Source organism: Arachis ipaensis, chromosome B1 (assembly GCF_059453495.1).
Source record: "Arachis ipaensis isolate K30076 ecotype BB chromosome B1, ASM5945349v1, whole genome shotgun sequence".
Lineage (NCBI taxonomy): Eukaryota > Viridiplantae > Streptophyta > Magnoliopsida > Fabales > Fabaceae > Arachis > Arachis ipaensis.
The window spans coordinates 18,337,920-18,359,058 of NC_142436.1; the positions used below are offsets into that span (position 1 = coordinate 18,337,920).

The window sequence follows — 21,139 nt, forward strand, 5'->3', positions numbered from 1 at the left end:
TGAGGTATTGGAGACACTTGAATTGTTAATGTCCTTTGTTGATTATCAATTGGAGAATACTAATTGATTTGCATGTCACTAAAGCTAGACTTCCCTAGGGTTAGACTAGGATTTGTGAACTCAAATTGATTACTTTCACTTGACTTTCCTTAATACTAGGGGTTAACTAAGTGAAGCAATAACTAATTGTGATCACAATTGATGGAGATAATGATGATAGGAAGTCCGATACTCACTTCTAGCCAAGGCCTTTATATTGCTTGATTCTCATTTACACTATTAGCTTGTTCCTCTCTTGTATGAAACTCCAAACACCAATACACTTTCTAAACAACAATGTGCATCTTGGAGCACTCCTAGGGAGAACAACTCGAGACTCATACTCTCGGTTATTGATTTTAGATTGTTTGATGTGGAATTGCGTGTCGGTTTAGACTATACTACGATTGGAATTATTGATAAATTCTACACCGGCATAAAATCACTCATCAACATTAGCATTGTGATTTGCATTCTCAGCCATGGTGTTTTCAGTCTCTTCTTCAACTACCTCTTCAATCTCTTCTTCAACCATTTGATCTCTAACTTGTTTTCTTTGTCGCCAAAGAGTTCTTTCTGTCTCATGATCGTAGTGAAGATGCTCTTTATCCCTGTTATTCTGCATAAATAAAACAACAAGGAAATAAAATTAGAACTCCCTTCACATTGACGAAGGGAATTCCCATGTGGGAAAATAAAATAAAAACAGTAAATGAATAAAAGGTAAAAAGGGCTAATATAGGTAATCAATTGATTAGTAGTTTGTTAACCATGATTAATCCCTGGCAACGGCGCCAAAAACTTGATGCGAATTTTGCATCACAATACTACTGACAAATACACCGGGTCGTACTAAGTAATAAACTGATGGTGAGTGAGTGTTGATTCCACAAAGATTAACGGATTAAGCAAGCAATGGTCAATCGATTAATCAAGCCAGGCAATCAAAATTAGGTTTTTCAAAGGTTTGAACATAAACAGCAATGTAAAAGAAAACAGTGAGTATTGAATGATAATATGATTAAAAAAGTTAAGATTTTAGAGATGTTAAGACGTCCAGATCAATAATTTTCACTTTCCACCTTGATTTTGCAAAGATATATCCATGGCAAATCATTAGTAATTAAATCCTAATCCCTTGATAATTCAATTTCTCTTTAACCTAATTAACCACTAATTCCTTAGTCAATTACTTAAGAAAAGAGTTAAGCACCTCCACTTATTATAAGCCACACAATTCTAAGAATCTCTTCTAATTGATTCAATGTCACTTATCAAGTCTAGTTTCAAAACTTAAGAGTTGTGAGAATTGGTTTTCAAGCTTAATTTAATTAATCAACTTTTTCAAGAAGTTAAAGAAATTCAAGTCAGAGAAGAATTGTTTCCCAACACATTCAAACCTTTTAGGATGAAGAACGAAAATCTTTTCTTAAGAAGATATCAATGCATAAATCAAAAGTAAAAAAAAAAAGCTAGTGTATTAATTAATCCATGGAATCAACAGAAATCCTAACCTTAACCAAGGAGAATTAGTCGCTCATGTTCTTCAGAGAAATCTTAGGATTATGAAAAGTAAAAAGTGGCGAAGAAGAGAAGATAATCCCCAAAGTGTCTGACTTCTCTCCTTAAATACTAACCCTAATGAAATTCAAATTCAAAACTTAAAACAGAATCAAAATTCAAATAAAATCAAATATAACTAATTAATATTTTTCTCTAGCCATGCTTTCAATCTTTTCCTCTTGTAAATCTTCAATTAATGTTGTGATTGGTGGGCCAAAGTTGAGCCTTTGATTGACCACATGAATGATGAAGAATTTAAGACTTAGTGGCTTAGTTTGAATCCCCCTAGAGAGTGTCCAAAATCCTACGTCGCACGTGAAACTAAATCTTAATTCAAATTTAAGTTTGGTGTTATGATGACACATCATTTTAAGCAATTTTAAATTCTTTTTCTTATTTATTTTTTTAGGTTTAATTAAATTTTTTATGTTTTCTAATAAAATTTAATAAATAATCAAATATTTAGAATTGAGATAGTATTTTTATGTTTTTAGAAATTTTAGGCTAAAAAAGTAGCAAAAATCAAGGTTTTTCACAAGAAAAGCACAAAACGTGGCCTAAGAAGCGTGGCTCAAAGAAAATGAAGACATGTGCATAGGAGGCACGCCAACACGCGAAGCAACATGCCTGATGGAAACTCCCCACGCCCGGTGGCCCAACTCCATTCCCGGCGGCCCACACATCACCCACAGCGGCCCCCTTGCGTCCTCTCCTATGCCTGGCGGACCTTCCCCTCTACAAGTTGAATGTTGGGCTTTTTTTCGGCCGATGTAGACTAGTCCCTTTTTGTTTGGCAGCACTTCCTCGTAGGGAACTACCAATTGTCCTTCTTTCTTGTGGTGGAACCTGGGATTCAACCTCCACCCAAAATTTTTCTAATCCAAGCCAGGTTAAGCACAATTACAACTCATGGATTCAACAATTAAGGCCCAAACTTAATTATCCACATAATCAAAAGCCTTAATCACATTCAGAAGAGTTGAAGATCTAGAATATTAGTTATTGATTCTCTCTAGAAGCATAAGAGATTTGGTTGTTAGAGTTTGAATTAAATTTTCGTTTTGAATTTGAAATTAAAGTCAGTAGCTTATCTTTCTCTCCGGAAATAGGTAGTTATCTTATCTCTCTCTAGATAAGAATAGCTTTAGTTTGAATTTAAATTCTAGAATTTAGGCTATAAATAAGTGAGCATAGCTCACAGAGAATGGAATCAAGTCCTCGGACTACTTCTTTTCTTCTTGTTTTTCTTAATTCTTTATGGGTAACTAATTCTCTATCAAAGGGTTAGGAGCTCTGTTTATGTTTTCTATGGATAATTAATTTACGTTTATTTTATTTCAAAATCTTGCATTGATCTATTTTATGATTGAGTTATTCATTCTTCATTCAGATTAGTGGATCGAAAGGAAAGTTAATTATTCTTAGATTCTTTTATTAAAATTAGAAAATTTGATATTTAAATCAAAGCTTGAAAGCTCTTTCACATGACTATTTGAATTCGGCTAGAAATAGTGGTTCAATTAGTGTGGGACACATACATGATTCTCATTCACTCTAATTTTGAATAGGTGACATATAATTCGAATTAGAACAACTTTTGAAAATTATGTTTTCTTTTAAGATTTAACTGGATAATACTAGCTTGAATACATGACATATAATTTGACCTAAGAACTACTTTTAAATTCTTTTTAATCTAAAATCAGTTTTTGTGCTTAATGTCTTTATTAATTAATTAACACCTAATTAATGCTTGAGAAACTGAGGAGCCAAGGAATTAAAAATCGGTTACTAAAAGTTTTGTCATGAAAGATCTTTGCAAACTTCAAGATAAATAAACAAGATTGGTTTTCCTAAGAGTACAAACATCTCCAAAACTCTTGACTCTCATTATCACTGTCTTCTCTCAATTCATCATTCAAGCTCAGTATCCGTGGCATCCAAGCATTCAACATTCAAGATTCTCAAGGCTCCCAGCAAGATACTCTCTTGCCCTCTTCGATCATCAATCAGGTCTTATTAATCTAATTAGGCTTTTTAATCGAAAATTTTTTTGTTCAATCCTTTAATTCTCGTGGAAACGATATCCACTCACCGTTGTATTACTTATGCAATCCGGTGTACTTATCAGTATCCATGAGTTTCAATTTTCGCTCATCAATTACCATAGCAAAAATGTGAATTGCCATTGGTCTATGTGTTGTCATAGATAACTATCTCAAATTTATAATTCTCAAATACTACTCAAGATTCCAGGATATATAGTATGAAACTACACATAGCTCATCCAATAATTGGAGTGTCATATCTGAATTTACCCTAAGTGGCAATGGTAGATTTGTGATTGGTGGTGGTGGTGGCGGTGGATGATGAGGATTGAGAATTGAAGATGGAGTAAGATTAGAGTTGGAGGTTAAATTAGATTAGAGAATAATTTAAAAAATTTTTAATATTTTTTAAGGTTTAGATAGTTTTGCCAAAAGAAATTCATCTTTTATTGATATAAAGTTAATTTTGATTTTTTGTGAGTAGATTTGCCAGTATTATAAACATTTGTAGATAGAAATGGTAGTTTATTCTATAAATAGGAAGATGGGAACTCCGGTTCCGTCGGTACTATTAAATACCGTCAACCACCACTGATAAAAACTTGGTTGATTTTTTGCAATATGAATGAGCAATACGAGTATACAACTGAATTATAACAATTAGGAAGTAGTACCTTCCACTTTCACGTTGGGTTTGTTAAGTTGCACCAAACTAGCTTCACTTTATAAATATTCCACGCTCTATTCCCAGTTTCATTAATTTGACTTACTCACAAACTTGGTTCAGTTTAAATTGTTCCCTTTGAAGCCAAATTGGTTCTCAAAACTACAAAAGTAACAAAAGAAAACATATCTTCAATCTGTAATGAATCTCAATCTCAATTATCTCTTCTTTAATAGAAATCAATCAACACAATCTATAGCAATTTACAACGATTCAATGACAACAATCTAAAAAAAGAAAGAAATAAAATTGTCTCTGTTAATTTTTAAACATTGTCATCTGAGGGAACTGATACTATAGACCTGGTTGATCTACCAGGTCCAGCAATATCTTTCTCCAAAGAATGAATCACTAAAGCCTTTTCAGCAACATCTTTCTCCACATAACGGCTAACTAAAGCAGTTTCAGAAGCATCCTTCTCCAGAGAGTGAGCAACTAAGGTTTTAACAACGTGCCGAAACTTCCTTCTGTAAGTTGGAAACTTTGATACACTCCTTATCATTCCAATCATCCTAATACAATAGTTAATACAAAATATTATACAAGGAGTTTACTAACAAGTCACTACACAAAATTGTTAGGGAAGAAAAAACCGAAACTTTTGATGGTTGTAATGAATTCAATATGTCAAGAATTTTAAAACATAACTTTTTGGCGAAAGATTTCTCTGTTCCTTAATAATATACAAAAGCAAACCCCTATTCTTATCCTTGACCAAAAAGGTAAAGTATACTTGTTGTCTCTCTCAATTTTAATTTTGTTCAATCCTGTCCCTAATGTTTTCGATTCATGTCAAAGTTATCTATGCATGTTTTCAATTTTGTCTCTACGTTTTAGATGAAATTAAGGTCCAAGGGTAATTTGACATAAAATTAAATGAAATTAAACATTAAAGATATTTTCGAAGAAAATAACGAATGTTAAGGACAAAAAAATACTTTACCGGACCAAAATCTTACAATTTAACCAAAAAAAATTACCACTTCATATTCAGCTTCTCAAAATAAAAAACAAGAGTTTACTTCTCTAATTTATTGAGTCAAAGATACAAGTCAATCACATACCTTCTGGAAATCCCCTCAATTTGAGCAGCTCTAAGAGCATCAGTAATCACCAAACCGCCATTATCCCAAGCCTCCAACCTTTGCTTGTTGCTTCCAAAGAGAACAACTTTCTCCAAGTACCTCACTTCATCTTCCACCAATGTAATCACCCTTATCTGCTCCTTCAGGACCATCACAGGATTGAAGAACCAATCCAACAGCTTGTCCTTCGGCCTGTTTAGATACGTGATCTCGAAATCTTCAAGGAGCAACACTCCGCTCGAGTTGGCCTTGATGGAGAAGAGGAGTGTCTGTAGAAGTGAATAACAAGGCAAGCCGACACCAACTATGGCTGCCTCATTACCATTCTTTCCCCTTAACCACTCATAAAGGTCACTCTGTGATAATACATTAGCATCCAATAATTCCTTCCCTTTCATCTCACAGTACCTCATCATATTTCCCCATATCTGTCACATTGAAATTGAAGTATAACAATGTAAGGTGTGATAAGTCACTTTAGAAAATGCACATCTTTCTAACAATTTTATTTGTTTACTATTTTGCATACTACTTTTGATATAAGATATGCACATTATTTGACAATTTCGTTGGTTAAGTATCCTACATATTTTTCCCCTATTGCATTAAGAGTTTAACTTTAATGCACTGACCATGCAAAACGCTTTACACAATCATCCAATCACATTCTTTTGGATGACCATTCACGTAGTCAACATAAAAGATAGTTATTTTTGTTGATGTGTCATTACATAATTGGATGCACATATAAAACTGCTTTAATTGACAGTGCATCAAAATTAAATTCATGCTTTAAACTTTAAACTATTACCTAATACATACTACTAGATAACGAGTTTCTCAGAAGAAAATTGCATGAATAGGATAAAAATTTACAAAGTTCTGGATCAAACATTAGGAGGAAAACCGCATACCTGCACCATTTTCACTTCTTGAATGGTCTCTCTTACTGATCTTGAAGGAGCCAAGCTTGGCATAAACATTGCAGGTGCCTCCATAGAAGTATTTACTCTGCCAGACACACTATTATTTCCTCGAACCGAGAACTCTGACGATTGAGAAACCATTTTCTTTCGATACTGGGGCCTGGCTGCGAGCAAATTAAACGCTGATGTTAACGGAAAAAAGAATGGCTGACAGGAGAAGGAAAATAATTGGGAAAATGCATACTTTGGAAGGAATGTCCCCTCACGAAGATAGAGCCAATCATTTGTGTATTCATCAAACTCGGCAACCATTGCAATCACATAGGCCAAACCTCGGCGGAACGATCTTTCCTACACTCATAGGAAAGACTAAATGGTGAGAGCAATGTCTCAATGGAAAGTACTTAGGCTGTGTTTGGTAAGTTTCCTAAAAGTTAGGATAGAAAAGTCGCATCTCAATATTTCTGTCTTAAGACACTTACCAAAGAAGGCCTTAGAGATGAAAGGACAATAAAAGAGTGTGATCAAACCTGATATACTATAACAGATGCATAAAGTCCAATAAAGATGCTTGAGAAAATGGCCAACAAAATGCTGGCAATGACAACGAGTGGCCAAACAAATATGGTCAAACCAGCAATGGGGACACATGCTGTTTCAAGGAATGGACCTTCTCTGCTAATTAAGTCATGCAAGAGTCTGAACCAACCCTTGAATAACAAGAAAGGGCTCTTTATTATGGCAATTGCAGTGAAAAGCGGAATCTCAACAATTAGCCCCATGATCCCCACAATGATACATGCAGGAACATGAATCAACCTGCAAAAAGTTCAGGTACATATATCAAGAACTAAGGGCTATTCTTCCTTTCAATTCCTAAACCCTCAATTACAATTCCAATTTTTCATAATCATGATATTGTTTTGCAACAGTACTCAGCTCAACAATCTTATAAAAAAAAGAGTACATTATCACTGTTTTTTGTCTTTCTTGCAAATAAAGGAAAATGAAAAATGTAAGAAACCTTATGATTATTACCTTAGTCTCAGACACTCATTTGAACTAGGTGATTCTCTTATTTCCTTCAAGTAACTTGGGTACGAATGGTAACACATATCTGCAAAATCCCTTACTACAGTACAGCTTCCTTTAATGGTTCCCAAGGTTCCATCCTGAGCCCAGAAAGAACACACAAAATGAGCCACTAATTTCTACCACAAGCATGGTTTCAAATTGCAGGAACCCTATATGAATAGTTACATTTTGAATCAGAGTAAATGTCCTTTTCGGGCGCCAGCCATTTATCCGAAAGACTAAACACATCTCCACAATTCAAAATTCCTAAATCGGTCCTCAACCATCCAATAACTGGTCTAGGCAGTTCCTGTAAACAGTAACATTCTGATGTATGAGGGATTGCTTAGCCCAATTACTTGGATGGATGGAAACCAATTAGAGATTTTTGAATTGTGGAGGGGCGCCTGGCCATTCGGACTAATGGTTAGGACCAAAAAGGGCATTTCCTCATAACCCCAAACATGGTTCGTCAGTCCTGATGCTGGGGACATGTTTCTTTCTTTCAAAAGGCTATACTGTCATTGCTATAATGTTATGAGAACACAAGAAGTAACATCTTAAGGAACCTCACCACAAGACAGTGCAAGAATTTCTTGGACTCATTATCATATCTGAAGGCCTCAAAAGTTGAAACCCATGGAGTGAAGAAGCCATAGCCAACACCAAGAAGAACGCTTCCAGCTATTCCTATACCTAACCATATACCAAATAAAGCAGGCAAAGCAATCAAAAATGCAACTTTCAACGCTGCATCAAATATTTCAATCCTGCAAAATTAAAATTAACACAAAAAAAATAAAAAAGAAGATAAAATTATGAGAATTGAGATTATAACTGAAAAAATCTCTATATAATAATAAATAAATAAATAAATAATGAAAATATTATGGTCTACTTCAAAAGCGTGTATACGGTCCATGCCACATGCCAAGGAAACAATCCAAGAATCACACCAACGTTGCCTATAATCAGTATCAAAGCAGCAATAGGACCCACAACTAAGCCTGCAGAATTTGAAGAAAAAATTTCAACAACTCATCATCCTAATTCATTTTACATGTAAGAACTTATAAATAAAATAGAGTAAAAGATTTAATATTTATTTAGTGGTCAAAACTCAAAAGGTTAATATTCAATCATGAACTTTATAAAGAATGGAAAAGAAGGGTGAAAAGAAAAGGAAAAAAGAGAAGCACCTTTTATGGCACCAAAGAAGAAGGCAGAGAAGAAAGCAAAGACCACATAAGAAGCCTTCACATAACCTTGCATAGAGCCACCAAAATCCATGCTAATTATAGGACCACGATCATGAAGAGAAATTGCTAGTTGTGATTAGAATTATTTTGAAAGAAACTATAAACACAAGAGAGAGAGAGAGAGAGAGAGAGAGAGAGAGAGAGAGAGAGAGAGAAGGAAAATGAGTAGTAAAGATTAAATAATAACAAAGAAGAAGAAGAAGAAGAAGAAGAAAGAGTCGTGCAGTGCAAGAAGATGACAAAACAAGAGAGACAGAGAAGGAAAACCGAAAACAGAACTAAGTTTATATGATTCAGGGTGTTGGGAACCAAAAAGTTTGCATTGTCATATGAAAAGGCAGAGTCCGCTAAAGAGAAGACTTAATTAATATTAATATTAATATTATAATGGTCAATTTACGTATAATGATGTTTAAAAAATTCAATGGCTTCACGCATAGTATTCCTTGACCAGATTTCCAAGGAGCTTTTGCTATAATAAAATTATATGAAATACGGATATTTTATTAAGATAATTTGCTGAGTGGTTGGATTCGTTTATTGGATATATTTTAGTCACAATAAAATATTGATATCTGGTTGGAAAAATATAAGTAGACAATAAAAATATATTAAATAATATGAATAATAGATATATTGGATGTTCAATTTATTAGGTGTGTGGATGATTATTTTAATATTAAAATTTAAATGAGTAATTTGATAGTGTAGTATATTTTTATTTTATTGAGCCAATTTTAAAATTTATTGTTCACATTATTCACAAAAGTCAGCATCTACTTAACAAAATCCTATTTGTTTAAACTGTAACATGCGTATTTAATTATGTTTTAATAAAAAATGAAATATTTTTTAGATATATTTAAATATTATTACATGTCAATGTATCGAACTTTTTTTTAATACATATCTTTGAAATGAGTTTAAAAATAATATATATTATTATTTATTAAATAAAAGATATTTTAAATATTTTATATAATTAAAAAAATATATTATAAATTATTTTATATTTTATTATCAATAAAATATCAAAATATCATTATCATTTATCTAATATATTTTTTATATATGTCGTGTTCTCATCTCTTATAAGATTTTAAAATTTGTGTGTCCACAGATTCTATGTTTGTGTTAGTATTCATACATCATAGATAAATTCAATCTTACTTCATTTACAATAAAAACTAGCTATTAAATAAATCACTTGTATAGGATATATATTAAAGTGTAAAAAATGGTAAAAATTTATATACAATTATCTTTATGTAAAGTTGATAGTTGAGATCATTAGATCAAATTTATTCAATTATTTAATGATTTTTAATTATTAATTTTGCATAAAATTAACTACATCTAAATTTTATTATAATATATATATATATATATTAAAAATAAATTAAATAATATTATTTTTATCCATAAATATTTATAATACTGATAAATTTATTTAAGAAAAAACAAAATTAATATTATATATAAAATTATCAAAATTCTAAAATATTATTTAAAATGCATAAACTACTTCTATGAACCTACCCTATCCTATATTCCTATTACACTCCCAATTTTCATTTTCCAACCCTCACCACTACGACTACATTATATTCTCCAATTTGTTCTAAAATTAAAATTTTTATTTTTAAAAAACTTTTCTAAACATATTTTAACATAATAAATAAATAAATATTTTAATTTAATATATCTAAATATAATTAATAGATAAAAAGTATTTTTGTATGAAATATTTAAATATTAAATTATTTTTATTTCTTTAAAAGTCTTTTAAAAATCACTTAAAAAATAATTATGTTATGTATATACTAAAAATTATCCATCAAATTAGTCAAATTGAAATATAAAATATACATTAAAAATAAATTAAACAATACATATATTTATACACAAATATATAATAACTAATTTGATATCTGAATTAAATTATATAAATAATATTTTTAGTTAAAAATTATTTTTTTTTAACTCACTCAAATAAACTTATAATCACATTAGTAAAAATGATTGATTTTTCAAATTCATTGCTAAAAAATTCATCTAAATGAATAAAGCTAATTAAGAAATTATGTAAAATTTTTATTAAAATTAAACCGCTCTTTATTTTTATTGTGCTCCATCTGAGTGTGTATCACAAAAAGATGAGCCATGGAATGTGATTTCCACTGCTAGGGTCTTCAGGAAGTCGAGGCACTGATTTCTTCGTTTTTTTTTTTTTTTTTTGTAAGGTGTCCATAAATTATACCGATTGATTTATGTTGTTTAACTTTTTTAAAAAATAATAAATCGAATCTTTTGATTTGTATTTTTGAAAATGAATAAAAATTACATAAAATTGATTTTTTTATTTTTTATTTTTTAAAAATAAAAAAATTAAAAGTATAAATAAAATCTTTCGACATATAGTTTATTTTTTTTTAAACAAATCGGATAATTTAATTTTGTTAATTTTAATTAAAAAATAATGCCATATAAAAAAAATACCTAAATTTTCAATAATAATGTATTATATATATATTTAATCAATATAAAAAATTAGCCAAATTAAACTCTTAGGATATTCGTGAGGGATAATTTCGTTAAAATAAAAATTATATTTGTTTGGAGTTAGGACAGGAACAAAAATATTGTTTCAACGACCATTGGTATCTTTTTGCACAGAGTTGCCCTTTGGAGTATTATTATCCGATAACGACTGCATAATTCATATATTTATGAACCTAGGTTTATTTTGTACATTTATTATGAGGGTCTTTTAATTTAAATATTAAAATATTATATTTACTGAAATATATGACGTGTTAAAAATTTATCGGTTTAGGTAATGTATCACATTTCACATATTGAGACCCAAAATACGGAAAAAAAAACAAAAATTGGATATTTAACTATCAGAATATGATACAACATAAATGTTATAAATTTCAAGAAGGCTACCATTAACATAAAGATTCTAAAAACAACTTTTGTTAAAGACACTTACGTGGTAAGACTTAAATCATATATTTTAAGCCACATTTTGTCATTTTTTACTACAAAATACTTAAAACCATAGCATTTTATAAGAAAAGCGTCACTTAATGGAAAAAAGTAAATTAGAAGATTTAAAAGAAAAAATAATTAAATTATCAAAATTAATAGATCAAAAACTAATGATTTTAACTAATGCTAATTGTAATGACACCGAATTCTTAAAATCAATACAAAATAATTTTTTTCAAAATCTTTATTTTACTATAAGTTTTATTGAAAGACTTCAAAAATCTGAAAAAACTTATATTTCACAAGGAGTTTCTAAAAAATGTTACCATGGAAATAATTCCTCACATCTTTATCATACTTTTAACCCATAATTAAATTCTATAGTAGATATGCTTGAAGAAATATTAGTATCTATAAAATTTCAAAGAAATAAGGAAAAAGAAGAACCTAATATAAACGAAATTAAACAGATATTAAATAAATATTTTCAGAAAGATAATTCCAAAAAAGAAAAATTTCAAAATATAGCCAACATAACAGAACTAAAAGTAAAACCACCATTAAAATGATGAATATTAAAAAAAAATTAGAAGAAGTTACAATCCTTTTTAAACAATTAAAAATGGCTCAAAAAAATAATATTATGGAACAAGAATTTCAAATAGAAGAAGAACTAGTAAATTCTGAAAATATAGAAAATGAAGAACACATCCTAGATTATTCAAGTGACGAAGAACCAGCAATTCCAATACAAGTAAAAAATGAAGCTGGAACATCTAAGGATAATCAATCTCAATTTAAATGGAAAACAGGTTTTGAAAATTATGCTTTTAAAAAGGGATTTATGAATAAAAATTCAAAGTATACAAAAATACCATCAAAATACGTTCCTAAAATCCAGAAACTGGAAGGAGAAAGAATGCTCGATTTAGACTATAAAAAGAATGAAAAAGAAATTTTCGAGAACTGGTTGAATTCCTTCTTATTAAAAGCATTTACTAATCCAAAACTTAGTAAATTGTCTGGAGGAGATATCTGGAATTATATAGGGTTTCATACTTAAGGAACTGTAAGAGATTATATGACATCAATAGAAAACCAAATAATAGAAGAATTAACAATAAAAATAACAGTTTATGATAAGATATTATATATAATGATGATTCTGTATAGAGAATTTTTCGAAAAAAATATTATAGATCATAGACAAGAAGTTTATAATAAAGAATATCAAGAAGTAAAAAACCATTTAGCTAATATTCAAATATATGATTTATGTAATGTGGAATCTTATATATGTGAATATAGAATACAATATTATAAATTAAAAGAAGAAGATAAAGACCATTATCTTGGTATGTATATAACAAAATTTCTATACTCTGCTAATGAATTTATAATGGGAAGATTTATAAGAGAAATAAATAGAGGAATAATTGAAAATAAGTTTGGCGGAGCAATCTCTGCAATAAGAGAGGAAATAAAAGAACGTTGTATGCAAGAAGCGACTCAAAAAAGATTTGAAACTATAATTAGAATTTGCTGTCAAGATAATGAATAAATTCCTCAAAAATATGGTCTTAATAAAAATTTTCAAAGAAAAAGAAAATATCAATTTAGAAAAAGAAAATACTATCCAAACTGGAGAAAAAATATGTATTTTAGAAAAAGAAATAACAATAAAAACAAAAGACAAAAAAATAACTATTGTCCATATAAAAAAGAAAATTGTAAGTGTTGGTATTGCCAAGAAGAAGGATACTATGCAAATGAATGTCCAAAAAAGAAGGATAAAAAGGACCTTACCAAATAATTAGAAATTGCTAAGTCTTGTTTCATGGAACTATTAGAAGAATCAGATGATAATTTAGACTATATTTTTTAATATGTCTTAGAAACAGACTCAGAGACTGAGCAATAATGCTACATTTATTACTATAAAAATAACAGAAAAGTTTATAAATGCTTTCATAGATACTGGAGCAACACAATGCTTTGCTAGTACAAATATAAAACTTGATTGGAAAAATTAAAGAAACTATTAAGAGTTAGAATAGCTGACAAATCAATACATAAAATTGACCAAAAAGTAGAAATGGTTGAAATATTTATTCAAAATTATAGGTTCATTGTTCCATCTATATATATGTTAGATTCTGGAATGGATTTTATCATAGGAAATAATTTCTTAAAGTTATATCATCCATTCATTCAAGAATTAACATATATAGTTTTAAAAGCTCCACACGATTATTCAATAAATCAAAAATCAAAACGTATAAAAATACCAACTATTACTATAGATAAGATTTTAAAATTTAAAATATTTTCTATATTAGAAACATATTATTTAAATTTATATTTTCAGATAAATATCCCAAAAAATAATTTTGAAATAAAAATAGAAGAACTTTTGGGTGAAATTTGCGCTGATAATCCTTTAGATATTAAAAATACAAATAAAGAATTAGTAAGCATTAAATTAAAAGATCTTACAAAGGAAATAAATGTTCCAAATAAAATTTCTTATTCCGTAAGAGATAGAAAGGAGTTCTCATTAGAATGTAAAGATCTTTTGGAAAAAGAAATTATAAGATTAAGTAAAAGTCCTCATGCGGCTCCAGCCTTTTATGTCAAAAACAATAATAAAATTAAAAGGAGAAAACGAAGAATGGTAATTAATTATGAGAAGATGAATGAAGCAACTGTTGGTGATGCTCATAAACTTCTAAGAAAAGATTTTATTTTAGAAAAAATCAAAGGAGCAACTTAGTTTTCATCTCTCGATGCAAAATCAGGATATTGGCAACTTCGTTTAGACGAAGAAACAAAGAAATTAACTGCTTTTACTTGCCCAACAAAAGAATCAACAAGTGTGTTACTCTACGAATGGAATATTTTATCATTCGGATTAAAACAAGCCCCATGTATCTATCAAAGATTTATGGAAGAAAATCTAAAAGAGTTAAATGAATTTGTTTTAGTTTACATTGATGATATATTAATTTTTACAAAACAGGATAAAGAAGATCATCTTCAAAAATTATTAATAGTATTAGAAAGATGTAAAGAAAAAGGATTAGTTCTTAGCAAAAAGAAAGCAAGAATAGTAAAACAAAAAATAGAATTTATTGGATTAATTCTATGCACTCAAGAAAAGTTAAAACTTCAACCAAATGTTTTAGAAAAGGTAAATTTATTTCCTAATAAAATAGAAGATAGAAAATAATTACAAAGATTTTTAGGATGTATAAATTATATTTCTGATCAAGGATTTTTAAAGAATATAATAGAATACACTAAAAATTTATTTCCAAAAATAAGTACTAAAAAAGAATGAAAATGGGAAGAAGAAGATAGTATGCAAATTCAAAAAGTCAAAGAATTATGTAAAAAGCTTCCAGAACTTTATATTCCAGAAGAAAACAACTACTTAATAGTAGAAATAGATGCTTCAGACATAACCTGGTCAGGATGTCTAAAAGCTAAGAAAGCTATAAAAAGCTTGGAACAAGAAAAAGAATCACTAGATTCTAAATATTTCCCAAAGGAATTACTTTGCAGGTATATTTCAAGGACATTTACACCAACAGAACAGAGATATACTACTCATGAAAAGAAAACTTTAGCAGCAATTAGAACTCTTAAAAAATAGAAAATTGATTTACTACCCAAAGAATTTACATTAAGGACAGATTCAAATTACCTAACAGGTTTCATGCGATATAATTTAAAAGTTGATTATAATCATGGACGATTGGTAAGATGGCAATTATTTTTGTTACAATATCCAATAAAAATTGAATATATCAAGGGTGACAAAAATATTATTGCAGATACATTAACAAGAGAATGGAGTTTGTTTACAACGCATTAGATCAAGAAATTCAAAAATATGAGCAAGAACTCGAAAAATGCAAGCATTATCAGCAAATAAGGACACAGATCCAATCCCTCAAGAAGGCCATTGAAGCAATGAAAACAACACAACAAGCAAAACCATTAGAGTTCAGCCAGCTAAGCATGGTGGACAAACTAGGAGGAGAAAAAATTTCAGAAAATAAAACAATTGCTGAAATTATTAAAAAATCCACCCAAGATAAAAAATATTATGTAATTTATAATTGCCCCATGAAAGGAGTATATGATGCCTGGGAAAAAGCAGCACCATTCACACATCAATCAAAGATAATTCATAAAGGAGAATTTTTAACGTTGGAAGAGGCAAAGGAGTCCTTCAGGGAATATGAAGCTCTTCACCCAGAGCAAACCCTAAGAAGAGCAGATAAAGCTCCAATTCAAGCCCAGAGAACAGGAATAATGAGAAACATTCTTACAAGGGATGAAATCAAGGAAAAAAAAGGGTCTGTAGATCAAATCTCAGAGAAACCCTTAATATAATCCTAAATTGGACTGAAGAAAAAAGGACAATTTTGGGATATTATCCTATTGCCAAAGAACAGCTAACAAAGCTGGTTATTTTTCCAGATGCTTTCCCATCTGACACTTATCAATTTTTCCAGTATGGATTAATTGATACAATTTTAATTTTTAATGATCTAAAAATTATTAGTGAGTTTCCTGCAGGATTCGTTGATGCAGTAAAGAGATTTAAAAATATGATTGACAATGTAAATCCAAGGGATGTATCCTAAAATTTACAAATAGTCAACCTATTTTTAATGAAGAAGAAGAATGCTTGGTTCCAGCATACCAAGTAATATTCATGTCTATTTTTTCAGGAAACTTTCAACCAATTGATCAAATTCAAGATTTAACAATTTACAGTCACGAAGGAAGACTAGCCAGCACATTAGCAAGGGTCTTTGAAAAAACTCAAAAAATAACGAAAGAATCTCACACAAGATTTAATTATAAAAGTAGAAATACTCTACTTGTGTCCAGTAAAAGAAATGAAATTGAAGAAAGAGAAATGAGACTCTTGGTGGAATTTGAATCAGCATTCTACAATTTATCTGGACTTTTAGAAAAGCTCCTTGAAGGGATAAGAAGGAATCTCTGCTATTTGATAAAAGTCAGAGAAGACCACAGGCCAGCTATGCGCCTCGGAAATATCTGAAGGAAGCAATAATGAAATGAGATCCACCCACATGATAAAAGAGGAGGACAGTGCATCTGAAGCATCCCTCAACATTATTGCATAATGACGTAAGCGCTTAGGTCATAAAGCACCAATAATGTAGCTGGTGTAAAATAGTAAACAATGACGTAAGCAATGACGTCATAAGAAGGGTAAGGATGGGAATTGTCCATCAGACCCAACCATTATAAATAGATTGCTTAGGCAATTGTAGAAAATATCAGAAAACAGAAAGCAGAAGGCTAAGAGTACTCATATGCTAGGAGAGCAAGGAGGAAGCTGTCGAGGCGATTCTGTAGTCTGACAAAGAATTTCCTTAGGGAAAAATAGTTTTAAACTCCCCTCTGGAGTTAATATCTACGATCTCCCCTCTGGAGATAAAAACACCTTATGTAAAATATATTAAATAAAGGAAGTTTTTATCCAGAAAGGTACATCTTTATCCTAGTCTCTTAGTTATGAATTATTTAGAAAGCCTAGAATTAACGGAAGAATCTGATTATTATAGATTAACTGCTTTATTAGATAATGAAAAACAGGCTATTCTAAAAACAGAACTAAATTTCAAATCAAATGAAAATTTTAATGAACAAAGTCTTTTAAAAGAAGTTTTTAATAGAAAAAATATAATATACTATGAAAAAATTCAATTTGAAGCCCCTGTAAAAATAAAATCTGCTAATGGAGAACTTGAAATAGCTTTGATAAATGATGAAGAATTGAGTAAACATATTGAGAAAATTAAGGATCAACAAAAATATCTAAAATTGGATGGATTCATATTAGTACCATACAAGTCTTAATCAAATCTACATATATGAAAGGAATTAATTCACCAATAAGTTTAGCAATCTGTGACAAAAGAATTACTCATGACCCAATAAATCAAATAATTGGAATTGTTCATAGAAATTTGGCAAATGTAAATGTTAAATTTAATGCCCATCTTGGATATGCTATACCTTTATCAACTGAAAATCTTGGAAGATCTATAAGTTTAGCTTATAAATTTCATAGAAAAAGTTTATGGAACAAGATGATGAACCATTTTCAATTACATATGCAATAAATTATGCTTTAACAAATAGTCATCATAGTATAATATTTAAAAACAGAGAGAGAATTTATGTCGATGAATTATTTCAGAAAATTGTAAAAACAGAAATACCAAAATATAAAGCTATTGAAAACCCAATTCTATTATTAAAGGGATAAGTATTGTTTTAGTCCCTCACGTTGAGGGTCGAAATCGAACCCGTCCCTGATGTATCTTTTGATTTAAAATCATTCTTAACGTGTTTTTTGTATTAAAATCGTTATTTTTTAAAAAATTTTAATTTTATTCCTAAAATACCCCTACTTTAATAAAAAATTATAAAATTAAAAAAAAAAAGAAAAGATCACGTTTTGGGGGGAGGGGGAGGAAACGCGTTTTTGGGGGTGGGGGCGAAAGGAAATGCGAAGGGGGAGGGTTGTCGCTCTTCGAGAATTTTAACAGTTGCAGACGATTGTTTTAGCGTCTGCATTGCTGGTGCAAACTTACCATTCATTATGTAGCGTTACTCGGCGTGATGTGATGAACATTGCATGATGCATACCGTTTGTATTGTCGTCGATTTATCACATGTTCCATTTTTTTTATCCAACTGCCTACAATGTTCTCAGGTTTTCCTTTGCATCGAGGTAATTAATTCTTATTATTATTTTTTGTTGTTTGTTTCTATTTGTAATATTATTTACTAAACATAATTTATTCCCAAACCTACCCACTTTTCTACAAAATTACTTAAAAATCTTATCATGTAATATATAACATAAACAACATTTACTTGTTAATTTTAGGGTTAAATACTTTTTTCGTTCCTAAGGTCATGGGTCAAAATCAAAATCTTCCCCAACCTTTTTTTCTTATTAATTTTATCCTCAATGTTAGACATAATTTTAAATCATTCTTTTCACAAAAAATAATATTGTTTTGACAATTTTGCCCTTAAAACAAAAATAAAAAAAATTCTCTCCCCCATTCTCACCACTAACCCCCTTCTCCCCCTACATCAACGCAATTCTCTCTCTCTCTCTCTCTCTCTCTCTCTCTCTCTCTCTCTCTCTCTCTCTCTCTCTCTCTCTCTCTCTCTCTCTCTCTCTCTCTCTCTCTCTCTCTCTCTCACATCTCCAACACTATCCTCACCACACCATCCACTACCCTTAACTCTAACACCAATCATAACTCTTCATCCATCACAACGCTAGCTACCTCTTCATCCAAACAACAACAACTCAATTTTAAAGTGAGAATCACAAATGGTTAACTGACAGCAAAATTAGTTCCATGGAGTGTGGAAGAGCTTGATGGCTTCGAATATCAGCATTGTCTCAAGTAGAGTTTAGTATCACCGGAGCAACACCCACACTCGATAGGCTCCAGCGGCAGAAGCGGTGAACACGGCAATAACCCCCTCCTTCTGTTCGCATACCTTCTCTCTCTCCGGTGAACCAGCGGCGGCTTTCCTTCCCGTCGCATCCCTAAATCCTCACTTTCTGTGTTGGGGCTTGTTGAGGTTTGAGTATAGTTTTGTGTTGGGTGTTAGGGTTGTGTTGGGTAAAGGTTCAAGTGGAAAGACTTAAGGGTAGCGGGTAGAGTGGTGGTAGTGGAGAGAGAGAGAGAGAGAGAGAGAGAGAGAGAGAGAGAGAGAGAGAGAGAGAGAGAGGGTGATATTGATGAGTAGATGATGAAGATGCAGGGGAACAAAGGGGGTTATTGGTGAGGGTGGGGGAGAGGTTTTTTATTTTTGTTTTAAGGACAAAATTGTCTAAGCATTATTATTTTTTGTGAAAAGGATGATTTTAAAATGATTTCTAACGTTGAGGATGAAATTAATAAGAAAAAAGGTCAGAAATAATTTTGATTTTGACCCAAGACCTTAGGAATGAAAAAAGTACTTAACCCTTAATTTTATAAATTATAAAGAACGACATTTACCAGTAGCTCAAATTTTGCCGAAGTGCTGCATAAAGACACCATGGACACCCAGTAGAGAATTGCCTATATTGATAATGATATTTAAACCCATTTGACTCCAAAACTTTGTATTCAACATTGAGTTAAGTCTCAATATGGTTTCTGAAGTTGCACTCGAGGTTCAAAGTGATCTCTGAAGTTAATAGTTACTCAATTTTGTCCTCAAAGTTATACTCTGGAACTCATAGTAGTCCCTCAAACAATTTTGTCTATCACTGGCCATCGAAAAGCTGAGATGGAGTGATTCCTACCACGCTGGCACTGAAACTACATTGTTTTATATTTATATAAAAAACCTAATGGGCTCCGAGGCCCCCTACCCAACATACTATCCCACACTCTCATAACTCAACACACGACAGAAGCAAAGTTTTTCTCAACCCTCTCTATCGCCATCTCTTGCCAGCCTCCGTCTCGGCGCCGCGATGCTCACCCCCTCCCCAACCTAGTCTCTCACACTCAATTATTTCTATCGTCGCCTCTCATCGGCCTCCATCTTATCGTCGTGCTTCTTCCTCTTTGAAGCAGGGAAACGATGATGCGCATGAAACGGTGTCTTTTTTGTTGAGGGACACCACCGTGTGTTTAAGGTCTCCAAGGTTGCTGGTTGTTTAGCCTCATTTTTGCCCCGACAAGCTCCTTCAGGTTAAACTCAATGAAGCCCTGTGCCATGCGAACTCGCGCTGGAAGAACAGAAAGATGGGTCAATGAAGCTCTTGTCTTGCAAACCCTTATTGCTATTTTTCTTTACTGTAAGAGTGAGTTCTAAAGTTAAAAAGGAGGATGATGGGCTTGGAAATTGGATTAATTTGATTTTTTTTCATACTTCTATTTATTGGGTTTTGAATTTTCTTTCTGATCTTTACATAGTGAAAGATCAGATGACATGTTTTATGATGATATATTTGGTGAGACACCAATTGGAGTTCAAAAATCAGTAAATTTTACATAACCAATTCTGAGTTCAATTGGAGGGAATTTTGTGTTGACTTGTTGGATGTGTTATTAACCTCATAGAAATATATGGCATAATTCCTAATTCTAGGTGATTCACTTATTTAAAATGTTCTATAAATATTTTATTTTTCATAATATCATTTTCAAATGTCTATTATGAACTTGTGAATCTACAATTAAGTTGGAATCAGTAGGTTTACGAGGCACTGCTTCCTGTTATAATGTTTCATTTGTTGTCATAATTTATGATTAATTAGGAAATAGCTAGGCAATCATATATGGAGCACCAATTACTATTTTCAAAATCGGTAATAAAACATAACTTGGCAAGATTTGTCCTATGCTTT

General features: G+C 30.8%; 1 protein-coding gene across 1 annotated transcript; it reads right to left on the minus strand.

Annotated features, from left to right (window-relative positions):
* Nucleotides 1–4,485: 4,485 nt before the first annotated feature.
* On the minus strand, nucleotides 4,486–9,064 carry LOC107626639 (putative membrane protein At3g27390). Its single transcript, XM_016329536.3, has 9 exons — nucleotides 8,659–9,064; nucleotides 8,358–8,466; nucleotides 8,034–8,229; nucleotides 7,424–7,557; nucleotides 6,916–7,204; nucleotides 6,630–6,736; nucleotides 6,374–6,545; nucleotides 5,439–5,887; nucleotides 4,486–4,886 (listed from the first exon to the last, which is right to left on the minus strand). Exons 1-9 carry the CDS (start codon nucleotides 8,747–8,749, stop codon nucleotides 4,640–4,642), a joined length of 1,794 nt encoding a protein of 597 aa, XP_016185022.1. The 5' UTR covers nucleotides 8,750–9,064; the 3' UTR covers nucleotides 4,486–4,639.
* Nucleotides 9,065–21,139: the final 12,075 nt, after the last annotated feature.

What these genes read in the sequence shown, in the direction of transcription:
- LOC107626639 (XM_016329536.3), bottom strand. Translation starts at nt 8,749, where the DNA reads ATGGATTTTGGTGGCTCTATGCAAGGTTATGTGAAGGCTTCTTATGTG. An exon ending in AATGAGTGTCTGAGACTAAG is followed by an intron (nt 7,205 to 7,423) that starts GTAATAATCATA and finishes AACTTTTTGCAG; the next exon opens with GTTGATTCATGTTCCTGCAT. An exon ending in AAGAAGTGAAAATGGTGCAG is followed by an intron (nt 5,888 to 6,373) that starts GTATGCGGTTTT and finishes TCAATGTGACAG; the next exon opens with ATATGGGGAAATATGATGAG.